Genomic DNA, 16080 nt, shown 5'->3' with positions numbered 1-16080 from the left:
TTTCACTTACACCAGCTTTTGTTTAAGAACCCAGCCCAGAGTATGTTCCAAAGCTTTGTATTTCTCGGACGACCAAAATGACAAAAGCAGGAACAAGCGTCGTGCCAGGATGACATGTTACTGTTTATTCATCGGCAAATCGTCGTTCAATTATAACAAGCATCTGTGGAACCCTAGTTTGCCAATGATACTTTGTTGTGAGCTTACGTTTAGAAATACAGATCCAATACGCGTAGAGTTTCGTAAATATGAAAAGCATAAACACTTATTTAGTAATTTGGTATACATCTCTAGGGTAAGTATGTTGCCAACATACTTTTGATATTTTGTTGCAGGAAAATATGATTATGCTTTTAAATTACTTTGATTTATTGCTGCAAAATTTTATACAATGCACAATCTTTTTGTTTGTTCTAAAGGTATATCTGCATAATTGAAAATTACATCAAAGCTTTTTTCAAATGTTTGTACGACAAATTTCAAAATTTTATTAACACACCCCTTGGATACATGTATTTAATGTATCATTTGCTTGTTGAATTTAGGAGTAATTCCTTTCATAAAGCCCATATGCTTTTTATATTTTAAGAATTAAAACTTTCTTTCAAAATCTGTGCTTAACACCATGTGGAGAAAACGATCGTTATAAGCATTACCGTTAAAACCAATATACCGGTATCTAAAGGCTTTGATTACTCAAATTTAAATCACATGTTCAATTGAAACTTGGTTGCGCATTAACTATCATATCTAAAATGCCAATGTTAGGTTTTGTGTTTTATTTAATTACATTAAAACCACTAAGCATATTGTATAAATTCACGCTTTAACATGGTTCAATGCTTTGTTTTTTTACAATTATTTTCAATTGGCAATAACGGAAGCAAGCGTCTAGTAGAACGGAATATGAACATCTGGAATTCCTGGATCTGCTAAAACAAGCGTCTGTGAAAGCTTTGGTTGCCAAATAATGTTTGTTGCGCTCTTAGAAATACAGATCCTGTGCATGCAATAATGGAGTTTACAGAAAGAGGAAAAATAGGTGACAAATTAATAAAATAAAAAATTAATAAATAAAAATACTACTAATAATAATAATAAGCATAATCTTGTGTATAAAGCTCAAATTAAAGTTATTATTCGTTTTTGCGTTATGTTTTTTTGCGCAATGAAGACATTTGAACTAGGTCAAGTTTCAAATACAGAGACATGCTTATTTCTAACAGCTTCAGATTACGGCAAAGGGGACCAAAAATATATCGAGCACTTTTAAGTAAAACAGTGGAAAAAATGCTGTCGTTAATTTGCCAAAAAATCGTTCTTTGCTTCAAGAAAAAATATAATCAGAAAAGGCATTGTAAACGTTAGGGTACGGTACCATTTTTTGCAATATCATAGCCAGCAACGAGAATATAAAATCGAACAATCAGCAACGTCCGTGCGTCGTCCGCAAACAGGGTTTTAAGCTGGCCAAGCCGCTTAAGCGAAGTTTAATTCTATTTTACATTTTATTATCAGTAGTGGTAACGCATCTGATTTATTTTCTAATAGCGTCTGCTCACTTCTTCTAGCGTCTGCTCACTTCTAAAATCTAGTTATATTTCAACATGATCAGTAAATGGTAAATTGTCGACTACATGACTTCTGCATTGCTCTATTAAAGCTATTCCACAACAAGCAACTTTGACTGAACGTGATTCGCTAATCAAGTATAGAGTTGCTAAACAGTGTTTCTTAACGATGCACAGTGAGGATACTTTGTAAGATGTCCCGCACTAAATGTAAACGTGTTTTTTTCTCCATGGTGCTTGAGCGACTGATCCGTTTCGAAAGGAAGTCTTCCCCTTATATAAGATTTTTATTCAAATTTTATGAACTGAATTTATTTTTAAACATCCGCGACAAACACGTAAGTGAAGCGACGACCGTTAAGAATTAACGTCGAAACCGTTATTGAAAACTTTCAATGAATAATAAATCTAACATAAAAACGGTTACTCACTAACGGTTGATATCTACTTCTTATAACTTTATTCATAACATCACAACATTTCTATTTATGCTCTAGTCTAGTGGGTTTGAATGGGTTTATTAAACTATGTTTTTGAGTGTTCTTTTGTGTTAGCCATTTCAGCATATGCTATACAGTTAGGTACGGCAAAAGAGTTGACAGTTGACATTTAGAAAAGCTGTTATTGGTTTAATACTCTAATGAATGGTTTACTTCAAATGGTAGTTAATTGTTAAGTTTTAACGCCTGTAAAAGTATTACGCCTACTTTTTTATCAAGCTATTCTTATTATCTTTGTACTCAGTACACCATTTTTACCAAAAGCCTTCGTGTAAGTATTCTGTTTGTTTTCGTGAATAGTATGTCTGTCTTTTAACCAAAACGTACATTTTATGAGCAAAAAGTTTCCAATCTTCACCTTCATCATCATCTTCACATTACTGTTACGTTTTTGTTGCCCTCACTCTTAGATTTGCAGGTATATCTTTTATTTAAAAAAAGTTTAGTTAAAAGTTTCGATGACACAGCGCATCTCAGGAGCTTCAATATGGATTAATGACCATGGCTATCTGTCGGGCACAGGTCGAAAAATACACAAGCGCATAAGAAGGCGTAACCGGCCGCAAGGGAAAATGCAACGAACCACAGAGCAAAAACACGTGTAACATCACTTAAGTATATATAAAACAAAATGTGAGTATAAAAGTTGATGAACCAGTCATGCTCAGCGTAAGTCGCCTTGAAAAGAAACTATCATAGTCTAAGACGTCATGTACTTCATTGAACTGCTTTCGTATATTTTTACTGCTACAGAAGTGAAGGAGAGAACACTTATAAATCAATTAATTTCACGTTACCTTTCGTTGCATCAGAATTTAAGGTGATCTTGTTGATATATTTTTACAAAATGTATTTTGGGTTCGACTTTCTTATATATTACTTATAACTTCTTTATTAGAAACTACACAATATCTTGGCGGTTTGATCACGTTTGTTCCATATAATTTAAAAGAGAAGATAAACTCAAATGTTTATATAGGATTACAGCGGTAAAACGGTCGGATCTAACCTTTATAAATTCTTGTTTGTCCAACATGTCCCATTCCTTTAAGCGAAATATGAGTTTGTTAAAGTCTTATCGATCATGAATTTGACCCTAAGGTACCCAAAAAGGATTATTATGACTTATAGTTGGTTCAAGCTCACATGAGGTAACAGAAGGCACAATTGAATATTTATGTTAATATCTCGAAAAACACGCAAGACATTCTAACAAATAAATAAATATAAATGTTTAATTCATAACTGGTAAGAAAGTCACCATATTACCTGTTTCGCGAAAACGCTTTCATTTTGAATTTGTTTTTTAATCTATCAAGTGTTAAAGCGGCGCACTCTGCTGGTCAGAATGTGGTTAAACCCAATACTGAACTAAATCAAACCAACTACGTGATAAGCGTTCAAACTTTGCTTTTGCAGAATTTAAAATGAGACTGTACAACAGAACGACGGTTTGACCAGTTCTGTTCGAAGTTTTACGATAATGTCAAATAGAAGATAAACTCAAATGTTTGTATAGGATTACGGCGGAAAAACGGTTGGATTTAACCGTTATAAATTCTCTTTTGTTCAATATGCCCCATCCCCTTAAGCGAAGTATGAGTTTATTAAAGTCTAATCGGTCATAAATTTGAACCACAATTATCCAAGAAGGTTTATTATGGATTTATAGATGGTTTAAGCATATACAAGAATGGTAACAGAAGGCATAATGGAACAATTATTATGTTAATATCTGAAAAAACACGAAATACATTTCGGCAAATATATATATCTAGTTGATAATTTGTAAGAAATAGTCCCCAAAACTTTCTCTGTAAATTTTTTTTTATCAGCCGTGTGTTAAAGCAGCGCACTCTGCTGGTCTGAATGCGGTTAAGCCCAATACTGAACTAAATCAAACCAATTACGTTATAACCATTAAAACTTTGCTATTGCCGAATTTTATTTAAGTCTATTTAAGTGCAATGCTATTTCTAAAACTTCGACTTAAACTGTAGCTTTTAGTATCTTATCTTAACTTAAAGTGTAGCATTTCTTACACCTTCCGATATATACATATTTAGCTTGTTGTTTTTTACTGTGTGGCGCAATTCTAACGTTGCTGATATTTTTACAAACCCAAGGTCAAAGACAGCGTTCAAGCAGAAAAAATACGTAGTCTTACATTGTGTCAATAAATATTTGAAATTTTCTATAGCAGTTAACATAAACTTCTATTACTGATGTTATCGAGTTAGGTTAATGCACCTTAATGATTATGTTGTGTTAAACTGGGCGCTTTTCGGTACCGAGCGCTTTTCCGTATTTTTTGTTTTTGGTGTACTGTAAATTCCAATAAATTTATCACTGCTTTCTCACTACAGATTGTGAGGGACTCAAGGACATAACATTTGTAGCAAACCTTTGAGGTACCTACGACCTACACCATTGTTAAGTCCCGTAAAATGTGCGACCATCCGTGTTACAAGTATAGATATTAATTTACTAATTTATCTACTTTTAGCGCTTAATGCTGCAACTACAACTATAATTTAAAATTTTTCAGTTTTCAGAATCTAGACATTTGAAAAAGGTTTGCCGTGCCGTGTGCTGTAGAGCCAGTGTTTGTTGAAGGTTAAGATGGGGCGATTACGTTTAAGAGAAAACGTTTTCCAACATGTGGTATTTCACCATTGATAAATGTAGCACTAAGTGGTATCTGGGCAACTTATAGCAAGTTACTTTGTTTAGTTTTATCAAACTCACTTCTCAGCACTTGATAATTTCAGTAGTTTTATTTTCAATCTAAATGTAGCTCTATCAACATGCAACCCTTTGAAGATCCTTTTAAGTTTAATTCTTTTCCTGTGCAGATCATATAATCATTTACAAATATACCTCTTTAGATGATTTAATATACTAGAACTTGTAGTCTTAAATAACAGATAGTTTTAAGTTACATGTAACGTATGACACCCTCATTTTTCCAAATATTTGCGTATATTATTACCAAATATTTCCAAATACAACATCGCAATATCTCGAGTTTGTTGTTGAATTGAAGGCTGCCCTGCAGAGGTTGGCACCCAATGAATCCGTATTTCTATTGGGAGACTTCAATGCACATGTTGAAACTGATGACCATACATGGAAGGGTGTGATTGGAAAGCATGGTGATGCAGACCTTAATGAGAATGGAAGGTGTTTGTTACAGCTATGTTGTAACAACGGTCTTAGCATTATGAACATCTTTTTCCAACACAGAGATGTGAGCAAGTATACCTGGTACAGGAATAGTGTACAACGGCGATTGTTGATAGATTTTTGTATCGTTTCAGCCAGCTTGAGATTTGTAAATCCAGATCCCGAAATTTGTAAATGGGTGTTATCATCTCAATACACAAAAAAGGTGACAAGAAGGAGTGTTCTGATTATCGGGGCATTTCTTTGCTTAGTCTACCTGGTAAAGTGTATGCCAAGTGTCTTGCGAAATGATGCTGTGAACTAGGTGAGCCTCAACTTGAAGACACACAGTGTGGTTTTCGTCCCGGACGGAGCACAACGGATCAACTTTTCACTCTTAAGCATTCTTTAAAAAAGTCTTGGGAGTACCCAAAAGATGTCTATGCCTGCTTCGTTGATCACGAAAAAGCGTACGATCGAGTTCCTCGTGATACGCTTCGGAAAGTGCTGCAGGAGTACGGTATTGATGGTAGCTTACTAGTAGCCATTAAAGCAATGGACAAGTGCCCTAAAGCTTGTGTTCGTTTGAACAGTGTTCAGTCAAAACCTTTCACTGTGGATATTGGACTGCGCCAAGGGTATGTGCTGTCACCTTTCCTTTTCATAGTTTACATGAACTGGATAAACAGGCATGGCCTTGGTTGAGAGTGTGTCATGATTGGAAGCATTAGGATCAGTCATTTACTGTTTTCAGATGACTTAGTTCTTCTGGCTTATTCCGAAAATGATCTTCAACGTGCACTCCATCGTTTTGCAACTGTTTGCAATGACCCCTGAATGAAAATAAGGGTTAAGAAAAATGAGGTACTCCGCCTCTCAGAAAACCCTGATCAGCGCTCACTACAAGTTTGCGGAGAAACACTGAAATAGGTGGAGAAGTTCAAGTATCTGGGAGTGCAATTCTCGACTGATGGAAGGCGGAACACTGAATTAGACACGGTATTGATAAAGCAAGCGCAGCTATGCGTGAGCTTTATAATTACGTGAGAGCTTTCTAAGACTGTGTAGCTCTCTTTATAAGTCAGTTTTCCTTCCAATGCTCACCCATGGTCATGAATCTTGAATAATGACCGAAAGAGTGCGCTCACGGGTGCAGGCTTCAGAATTGGAATTTTTAAGAAGGGTTTATAATGTAACGCGACAAGATCAAATGCGCAGCACTAAAATCAGTAAATCTCCAAGTGTCGATCTCCTTTCTTTGAATTGAGTGGTCCCAACTACGATGGTTTGGAAATTTCACTAGAATACCTCAGGAAAGACTTGCAAACCAAGTCATGCTTGCCACACCAACCGGTAAAAGACCAACCGGTCGACTATGAACCAGGTGGTTCAATTACATCACTGACCTGGAACATTATCTTGTCCTTGATGTAATTTTTCTCAAAATTTATTCAGTTTTGTGTTTGACTCGTGGCTTACTGTGATTGTAGTAAGCTATGGTTTGACTACTTTAAAACTTGCCCAGTTTAAAAAAAGAATAGATAATTGTGAAACAGAACGACGGATTGTTCATAAAACTTGAAAGATATCAAATGTTTGCAAAAGATTAATTCGGCGAAACGGTTCGAATTAGCCGTTACATTTTTATTTGTTCAACATTTCATGCTTTAAGCACGGTACCTATTCATCAAATCTGATCAAACTTCAAATCGTTACTAAGCAAAACCCAGCAAATATTGGTATATGATAACTTATGGTCAAATTCATACCGAAAAGGCGAAAACGCTTAACTGCCACAAACCGCTTTTTTAGTTTCTTTGCAAGGCCTTAAATTTTTTACCAATTATCACAATGTAGTAGATTAGGTTGTTAGTTATGTTGGGTTTAGTCAGAAAACTTCGTATTTGTAAGAAAAGGTTATCGATTTTGTGTTTATGAATGTGCACAATTGATAATTGCAAATACAACATTAAATAACATTAAACAACTGGTGACATTAAATATGACTTACGCTTGAAATTACTAACGAAATTAGAAGTAGAATCAGTAGGATATAAAGAATACATGACAATCTGTAAGTGGTAACAAACCACAATTCTTAACAGTAATGTTCGTTTAATTATTAATTTCAGCAATTTACAACTCTGGCTCCAGCAACACAGGCTGCTTTCTTTCCTATATTGCTAGCTATTACAGACAATACAACAACGTAGGTGGTTGATTTCAACTTACAATATGTTTGTTTATTGCAATTTATTTTATTACTAGAAGCTATGTACACAAAGCTGCTTAGAAAAAGAGAAATAAAGAGAAAAAAAATGAAGGAGCGAAACGAATTAACGAAAATCTGTCACGTTTCAATTTGATAAATAATCAACACAAAGAACACTAAAACCCATGTCCATTGCCTACAAGTATTTGGATTTTGAGTTTCTGGAAGTAATTTTGTCCATAAATAGATTCCAATAGGTGGAATGATATACGCAGATACACACTTCTTTACCCATCTCTAAGTAATTGCTGATGGTCTTTTCGTTGCCTTGCACTGGCCATTCTTTGGATATATCAGTGAATAAGTAATAGTGCAGGTTTGTCAACGTTGCATCTGAAAATCGATCTTTTAATTCCACGCTTGATGCTGTGTATTTAAACATTTGTCGATATATGAGCCAGCGAACAAACTTACTCTCACGACGAAACTCCGCTTTTAAGAAATGAACTAAGTCTTTTGTTGGTGGAAAAGAATCTTTGTCAAGTTTTCGAAACTTTCCTCCGTCAAGAACTGGTAAAAATTAACATTCATTAATTATTGGTAGCCACTATTCAAGTATTACCTTGTTCAATTAGCAAACTTACTGAAAAGGGCCATTTTGAAAAAGTTCGGAAAATATATTACTGTATTTCTACGCTGCAAAACAAAAGACAAAATGTTAATGTGTAAAGCAGCAAGTAAATTCTACTGTTACAATAGTAGTAACAGAAGAATATACAAACGCAACACAGTATTGCAGAATATACAATACTGTATTTTACAACCGCAAGTAACAGCGCATAATTACAGCGAAGTTGTAAAAACCGTGTAAAGTACGACAAAAAAAACATTAAAACTTAACGTTGTCAAAAAGCGCTGTGATTTCATGGCGCGGCGACGAAGTAGTGACTACTTTTTGCATTAATGAAGGATATATTCAAGAACACAAATGAACATTGTCAACAACTCAACAAAACTGTAATCAAAACGTTAAAACACGAAAGCTTCAAAAGATAGCCAATAACCTTTTCCACGATTGCAATAAGATGCAGTCTTGTGTCTTGCTGAAGAGATGACGTCGCTACGAACGAAACGGTCTAAGCCAAATAAGGACGGCTTAATGCAAGAAGCTTATAGTTCAGTCGTTAATGAAATGCCGGAAAAAGAAGCTCATTGCAATGATTGGTTTTTACGCGCGAGTGCTGAAATGTAATGTGTGTGTGCGTGTGCTACACATAACTGCGAGGGACGATGTCATTGCATTCAAAAGCCTATCATAGGTAATTTGCTAACAATAAGATGCGGTTGTGTCCTTACATAAACACACGTTTACAACATGAGACCATCACTATCGTAATCACTGCACATGCAATGATTTCGATCGATCCATGCTTGCTTGCAGTAACAACGCACAATGATAGCATATTTGCATATAAGCCTCCCTCGAATGTAAGCCGCTCCGATTACCATTATGGTACATTTCGAATTGATGCAGGTCGTATTTCGACGCAGTTAGGCCCATGCATTCCACAGCAACCATATGCACAAACAAGTTTAAAAGCAATTTTTTTAATTTAAGTCAGAAAAATATTTTTGATTTTGAATTAGAAACATCTTGAAAAAAATTTCTGAAAATCCGGTAGATGTAATTTGCATAAGAATTATAAACTAAGCTCTTAAATTGTTTTTGGACACGCCCTTTCCAAGATGTGGACCGACGATAAACACAAATGCCGTGGCTTATATATTAAAAAGCATGTTGTAGTAAGTACGTAGATTTCATATAGTTATAATTCATGTTTCATTAATCAATAATGCAGAAAATTTACGTCTAATATTTTGACGCATACTAACTTACTGAAACAATGCATTTTTCACTGCAAATCATTATCTTCTGACTACTTGCTTTCTGACGCTATGTGATGAAATGTAGAAAATATTTTACTTCACTATTTTACTTCTTGATCTGGCAAAGTGAATAACACCGAAAAGTGACACATTGTGACAATGACACACACACAAAAACACCGCCTATTTTTTTGCATCGGACTCATTGGTTTCAGATAAAGATTAGTTTTTGATAAAATTGTGACAGGTCTCCGTCAAAGTCTGTCTGTTTAAGAAGCGATTTACAACTTCATTCAAACTGCTTAGCATTCAGCTGTTGGCTCTGTCAGCTGCTGAAGAGGTTTTATCTTTGAAACTGCGAACACCATGCGCCAACACGCAAGAAAACTACACTCCGCTTCATTCTTAATTTTACCAGCGCCTATGCCCCGTTCCCGTCACGTTGAAGCTTGCTGTTGTTTGGTCTCATTGTTTTTAATTATCGACCTTCTTTATGCTGCTAGTAAAAAGAAAAAAAAAGAAAAACGTCACACAAAAGATAAAAAATCATTTCAAATTATTGGAATTGACTGAAATAGGACAACGCACGACTTCCCTCTGTCCAAACAATTAAAAGGAACGACAAGCAATAAAACCTCATTGTTTTCATTCGGTCGCATACCGACAATTATTATAATAATTATTAGTGTCACAGTAAACCCGATTTAACCAAAAATCCAAAATAGGTCAAACCAAAGTAATGGTTCTCACCCTGCCCCTGTCTCATCACAAAGAACACAAGTCGTGTTCAACAATGTTACCGAAAACCGAAACATTTCCAACTAATATCACACTGGAGTGTTAGTTTAATAAAAGTGCGAAGTTTGTTCAAGAAAGACAAAACTGATTCGACTTAAAGTACCTCAGAAAACCTTTACCGACTTAATAACAGTAAAGCAAGTTGCCAAGAGAGCAAAACCAAAAGTATGACAACCGTCGTACACAATCACACAAACCATGCGCTAAAAGCTTACAATGGCTGAGGCTACCTCAAAACAATGTCAACCGGCCAAGACTAAAAACCGAAATGACCTCAACGCTCCGTCCATCGATCAATGCTTTTGGAATGGAGGGTGACAAAACGATAAACTAATCGATGGGAGTAGCCAAGGGCATCACGTGGTTGTCGAATGTGAATAGCAGCGACTGGACAAAGTGAAAAATTTGAAGACTACAGCGTGGTGCCTACAGAAAAACACGTTGCTTCCAGAAAATAGCACTTGTATTTGGATTAAGCGTTAATCTCGCTTCAATCAGCCTTTGCAATGCACAAACGAGCTATTAAAATTGTTCTTTAAACGTCCGGTAATAAACTACAATACGTTCCAGATATTCATTGGCACAGTTTCAAATACTTATATTTACAGTTACTTAAACTTATCAGGGCCAGACGTGGCTTTTCAGGTTAATTTCAGGGTCAGTTCCAAAAGACATCAAATTTTAACAGTTAATAAAAGTACAACAATCTCCCGTATTAGAACAACGGAATAAACAACGTCGGAAAGCTGACAATAAAAATTATTAGTTTTTAATTTATGTATTACAAAAGGCGAACTTTACAACTTGCTTAAAACTTCGAAACTTCGACACTTTTATTGATCTGCTGTTCTTTCTGATTTTAATTACACGCATTGGGCTGCATCCGTCCTCATAACGCCCTCTGATAAGAAGAGAAACAAGGAGAGTTATGTTTTATGAATATACTTCGCTTCCTTTCTCTCCGTATCGTAACTGCCGTCAATAATTCCGCGTAACGATCTATATATTTGCGACCTTAATAACTATATAATCACAGTTAGGCGACTTTTGGTGGAATTGCGAAAAACAATTGCTCGCCACGTTGCAGAAAAAATCAACAAATGTCATTTTTCTAATAGAGCCCTGCGTGTGCCTGTTCTGCCAACACTTCATGCGGTTACGGAGTGAGGTATTGAGCGGGTATTCAGGTAACAATGCGGGGCGAGTTGCGAGTATTAATTGACGTCTAGTGCGGTCGGGGGTGGGGGGGGTGCCCACTAGGTCACACGTGATGTCAACTTCTGTCAAACACAGTTGAATCAGCTGCATGCTTTCCAGTAAATTTGCAATGACAAAACCATGAAATTAAATAAAGGTCAAAGTTTGGAAAATTCCTTGGTTATTGTGACATCGTTTTCTAAAACAGTTGGAAGTATATTGTCCTTGGCACTGCACGCTCTTGCTTGATTGTCTGCTCGTAAATGCCCGCGGATACATCCGTTGATCCGTAGCTTGATAACGAAGAAATAAGGGCAATCTTCCAGCAGTGATTTCACCAGAGATGCTCGTTCCTGTTCGCTTTTTTCCTCCAAACATTTTAAGTTCTGACGTAGCATTTCTGGCATTTAATACGTAGGAAACGACGAAAAAAAAATATTGAACGAAACTTGTACAAAGACAAAGGTTCCAGTGATGAGGATTTATCGCCGGCTTTAGTCAAGTTAAGATTTTCTTGAGTCCAAGGATAAAAATATTGAAAGATCAATGACAATCATTTTAACGTTTACAGTTCTGTATAATGTCAATACTGCTGTATTCCTGCCCAAAACGGGAATAATTGATCTTTTTTAAACAAAATTGAGAGGGAGTATTTAACTTAGCTTTAAAATTAAATTTACTTATTAAACTTTTTTTTTAAATGTTAAAAAAATTAATTGTTACACTGCCAAACGTTAAAATAGACTTGTTTGAAGAGATTCAAACATTTGACAAAACTTAAAATACGGCTACAATATAGAAAGAAGGTTGATTATCGCAATAATGAAGAGTCACAAAGCGAACTGCACCGTAATAAAAATTGTAGAACCCGCCATAAAAGCCACTTACAGCTCATAAAAGAGTCGTTTTCACTCAAAGAACAAAGCATCACGTCTCAGGAGAAGACGATATCTAGAAAATAAACCAACAATCTAGACCTACCAGTGCTAACAATAAGACGCTTGAGAAGGACCAAACCATCACATCCACCCGAGCGGTTACCATATACTAGCCTGGAGACAATTACACAACACGATGTGTTGCCAGTCAATACAAGTATGTCACAGTCTTCAATGTTATGGATGAATTGTCGATTTTTTCGAAATACAAGTCAAACCGCACCTGTTGGTGACTTCGCTTGTTAAAAGCTGAGTAAAAATAACTCAATTTCAAGACAGAAGCGGGTCTACTTAATTGACTTTTACCAACCCAATACACAACGTATGTACGTGCATTATAGGCGTATGCAGGAACAACTATAAGCACGCAACTTTTTGCAAAAATCTCTTGAGCTCATGCATGAGCCAAGACGCAATCAAAACGACCTTTAATGAGCTGAATTACACAATTCATTATCAGACTCTTGTCTCCTGTTGTTAACAATGAATGTTTTTAACCAAAATGTTTTCAGGTCCTATGCAAATTTTCAACGAATTTTATGCGTCAATTGTACTTGACCTTGCAGTTTGTTTCGCTTCCTGACATATGATTGGTTGCCACAAGAGAGAACGAAACTTGTTTTTGCGAGCACTTGCTACTGGGCGAAATGTAGGCTACATGCCATATACACATAGTTAGACAGATGTGGGCAGTCGGTACTTTGAAAGTGCCCACAGTTATGTCCTCGGTAAAGCATATGCGATGTTAATCCAGGTGAAAACATGTGTGATGTTAGTCGCTTGCAATTTTACTTGACATTTCTGGATTAAAAAATGATCGACAGATGCCAAAATTGTTACAAACTTTGTTCCTCACGTAATGTGTGATGGTTGCTTATTATCGTGTGTTCGTTTGAAGCGATTTTACCAATTAGCACCTTTTGCGTGTTTGTTATTACCTATTTTGATCACGTGATTTGGCACCCTCGTTAAATATAAAGGTTATGCGCTTTTTTTCAGGAGAAGGAATGTTGTTAGTCGTGGCTGTGACCAATTAAATGTGGCTTTTCAAAGATCATCGGTTTATTTTATTGGCGTAATAACGCTACACAGTAGGCCTATATAGTTACTCACAGTTAAGGGTGTTGCGGTTCACCGTAAACGTGAAAGTCTGGCGTTATGAACGAGAATATCTTCGTTACAAAATTAGTTTTAAGGATTAATTGACATGTATTTTTGAAAACACACTTAAAATTTTGAAATTATAGCGTGAAAAGTGCCAAGTACCGGAACCGACTGAAATTTCTCGAAAAAAGTAATTCGGTACAGAATTTGGTACGTTTTTACAAAAGTATCAACGGTCCCGGTATCGGTACTGAAATATTACCGCGGCACAGTAATTCGGTACCATAGTACCGCGGCACTGCCCACCTCTATGCTTAGACGGTAGGCAGATACAGAAAGTGCTCGGCCAAGAAAAGTCCACCAAAGTGAGCAAATTCAGGAAACTATATATTGGAAAATATTGTATATTAGAAACTTATAAACATTAAAACTTATATGTCTATGAGTATAAGTACAGTAAGATGTAACTGCCTCATCTGTTAAACTTGTTTCAAGCTTATCGTTAGCCTTTGCATATTAAACGACCGTATATCGGTATAAGTTTATATAAACTTCTGGTGTACCGGTATACGTTGTTATAACCTGCCTGATCTACCATAGAAATGATTTAAATTAATCCAAGTCAAAGATTTGTGGTGTTATGGCAGGTGGTTTGTTGTGGGAAGATGGTTCTCTGACAAGCTAAATTAAAAGATGATCGAAAACCGCTGTCGACAAACTGAAAGTTTCTATTTGGCTGTCGGGTGTATCCGCTGATGACGACACAAAACTTTATGGACCTTTTCAACCGAAGTTGGAAATAGACGATAACTTCGAAATTATTTTATTATGCAAAAATTTGAAAGTTGCAGAATTTGAATCTCAAAAAGTAAACCCCAATAAGGTATAAGTTTCATTGTAACTACTCCAAATCCGTCTGCTTGGATTACATATGTTCGTAATTGGTTAATTCAAGATACAATTAAAGACATCTTCCGCAGCCACAGCCAAGTTGATCAGTTTCTGTCACAAAAAGTTCTTTATCGTTGTCAACTCGAAATAATCATACAGAAAGATCACAAGAGAAAATTACCACGACTTGCTTGAGCTTGAGGTCTTCTACTTTGTTCCGGTGAGAATAAGGAGGAGCTGAAAGACGGACTTGATGAAGATCTTGAGCTTCTTCCTTGAGGAGCTTCCCTAAGGTTTTGCTTCCACTGGATATATGAAATGGCTGTTGCGTGTGTAGAAAAAGTTTTATTATATGAATTGCTGCCTTTCTATAAGTTTATTTTTCAGTGCTGTTGCAGAATAAAAAGTTTCATATTTGATATTTTGACACCTTCAACGTTTCTAAAACAAAGCTAACCCATTGTTTGCATAGTTGATGTTCGATTCAAGTTGATGACCTCCCCGTGGTGAATCCTGGAAACTGACGTATGTCAGGCTAATATCAACAACCTGAGAAAAGCAAACAAGCAATCAAGCTACCTAGAAAAATGCGATCTCAGCCCAAGCAACCTAATACTGACCCGAAGCATGTGTCCTCATTAGGGCAGGCAGCTAGAACTGCCGTACGGGAAGGTGTCACGTTGCTACAGCTGAATGTTGAAGGTCTCACAAAAGCCAAAATCAACATCTTGGAACACCTTGTGAGCACCCACAAAGCCACCACCATCCTCCTACAAGAAACCCATGTAATGGATACATCCCGCCTCAAGATTGCCGGATACACCCTGGCTGCCCATACCGAGAGCGCAATTCATGGCACAGCAACATTTGTGAAGCAATCAGCCAAATGGAAACACATGGCAACATGTGCTGCTAACTCCGAAACAGAATGGACGGCTGTAGAGGTGGAAGGCGTTAATGTCATGAATGTCCACAAACCGCCCCCTGCGAGGCTGCTTAAAAATTCCATCCCCACCTTTAGCAGCCCATGCATCTATGCTGGCGATTTCAACTGCCACAGCATTATCTGGGGCTACAGCGCTATAAACCATGACGGCACAGCACTTGAAGAATGGGCTTCGGCCTCCGATGTCCACCTTTTGTTTGACCCCAAACAGCCAGGCAGTTTCTGCTCAGGCAGATGGAACACCACCTCCAACCCTGACCTGGCTTTTGCAAACCTCAACACTGGACCTACCCCGAGACGTATTATTTTGGATAAATTCCCAAGATCCCAACACAGACCATCACTAATAAAACCAACGAATCCAATTGAACCTCTGAAAACAAAACCAGTCAAAAGATGGAACTTCCGGAAAGCCAACTGGCAACGATACACTCGACTGGTTGAGTCTGGATCTGAAAAGCTACCAGACCCCACCTCGGCCAACCTGAATGCAGCCTACTCTGCATTCTGCCAACTACTCACTGACGCTGCAAAGAAGACCATACCACGTCGCCGGCGTCAACACTACATCCCCGCATGGGATGATGAATGTAATAACAACTATGACGCATTCGTGAGTGCCGAGCAACCTAGAGATGCTGCTTCCAAGGCTACAGACCTGCTAAACTGCCTCGACAAAAAACGTAAGAAGCGATGGGAGGATACTGTAAAGGACATGTATTTTACGCATTCCAGCAGAAAAGCGTGGAAGACCTTTAACCACCTCACTGGACGGAACGCTCAGTCAAAACCATGCCCGATCACAGCTAATTGCATAGCCGGTCAGCTCCTTGCCAATGGCCGTTTCAGCAATGCAGACAAGAACCATACA

General features: G+C 37.0%; 1 protein-coding gene and 1 long non-coding RNA gene across 3 annotated transcripts; both read right to left on the bottom strand.

The window, feature by feature from the left end:
* Window positions 1-7453: 7453 nt before the first annotated feature.
* On the bottom strand, window positions 7454-9804 carry LOC143447373 (uncharacterized). 2 transcript variants are annotated; one of them, XM_076947449.1, is made up of 4 exons: window positions 9346-9804; window positions 8093-8144; window positions 7923-8018; window positions 7454-7841 (listed from the first exon to the last, which is right to left on the bottom strand). In XM_076947449.1, exons 1-4 carry the CDS (start codon window positions 9373-9375, stop codon window positions 7645-7647), a joined length of 375 nt encoding a protein of 124 aa, XP_076803564.1. In that variant the 5' UTR covers window positions 9376-9804; the 3' UTR covers window positions 7454-7644. The 2 variants fall into 2 exon arrangements, with proteins under 2 accessions (XP_076803564.1, XP_076803563.1); XM_076947448.1 differs by lacking the exon at window positions 9346-9804 and adding an exon at window positions 8350-8424.
* A 4375-nt stretch (window positions 9805-14179) lies between these two features.
* Window positions 14180-16017, bottom strand: LOC143447314 (uncharacterized). The gene is made up of 4 exons (XR_013114073.1): window positions 14884-16017; window positions 14721-14812; window positions 14445-14585; window positions 14180-14374 (listed from the first exon to the last, which is right to left on the bottom strand). It is a non-coding gene; the product is annotated as an uncharacterized LOC143447314 (long non-coding RNA).
* Window positions 16018-16080: the final 63 nt, after the last annotated feature.

The sequence above is a fragment of the Clavelina lepadiformis genome, chromosome 2, assembly GCF_947623445.1.
Source record: "Clavelina lepadiformis chromosome 2, kaClaLepa1.1, whole genome shotgun sequence".
Taxonomy (NCBI): Eukaryota; Metazoa; Chordata; class Ascidiacea; order Aplousobranchia; family Clavelinidae; genus Clavelina; species Clavelina lepadiformis.
Note: the sequence above shows the minus strand (reverse complement) of the source record. Positions and strands in the feature narration are given on the sequence as shown.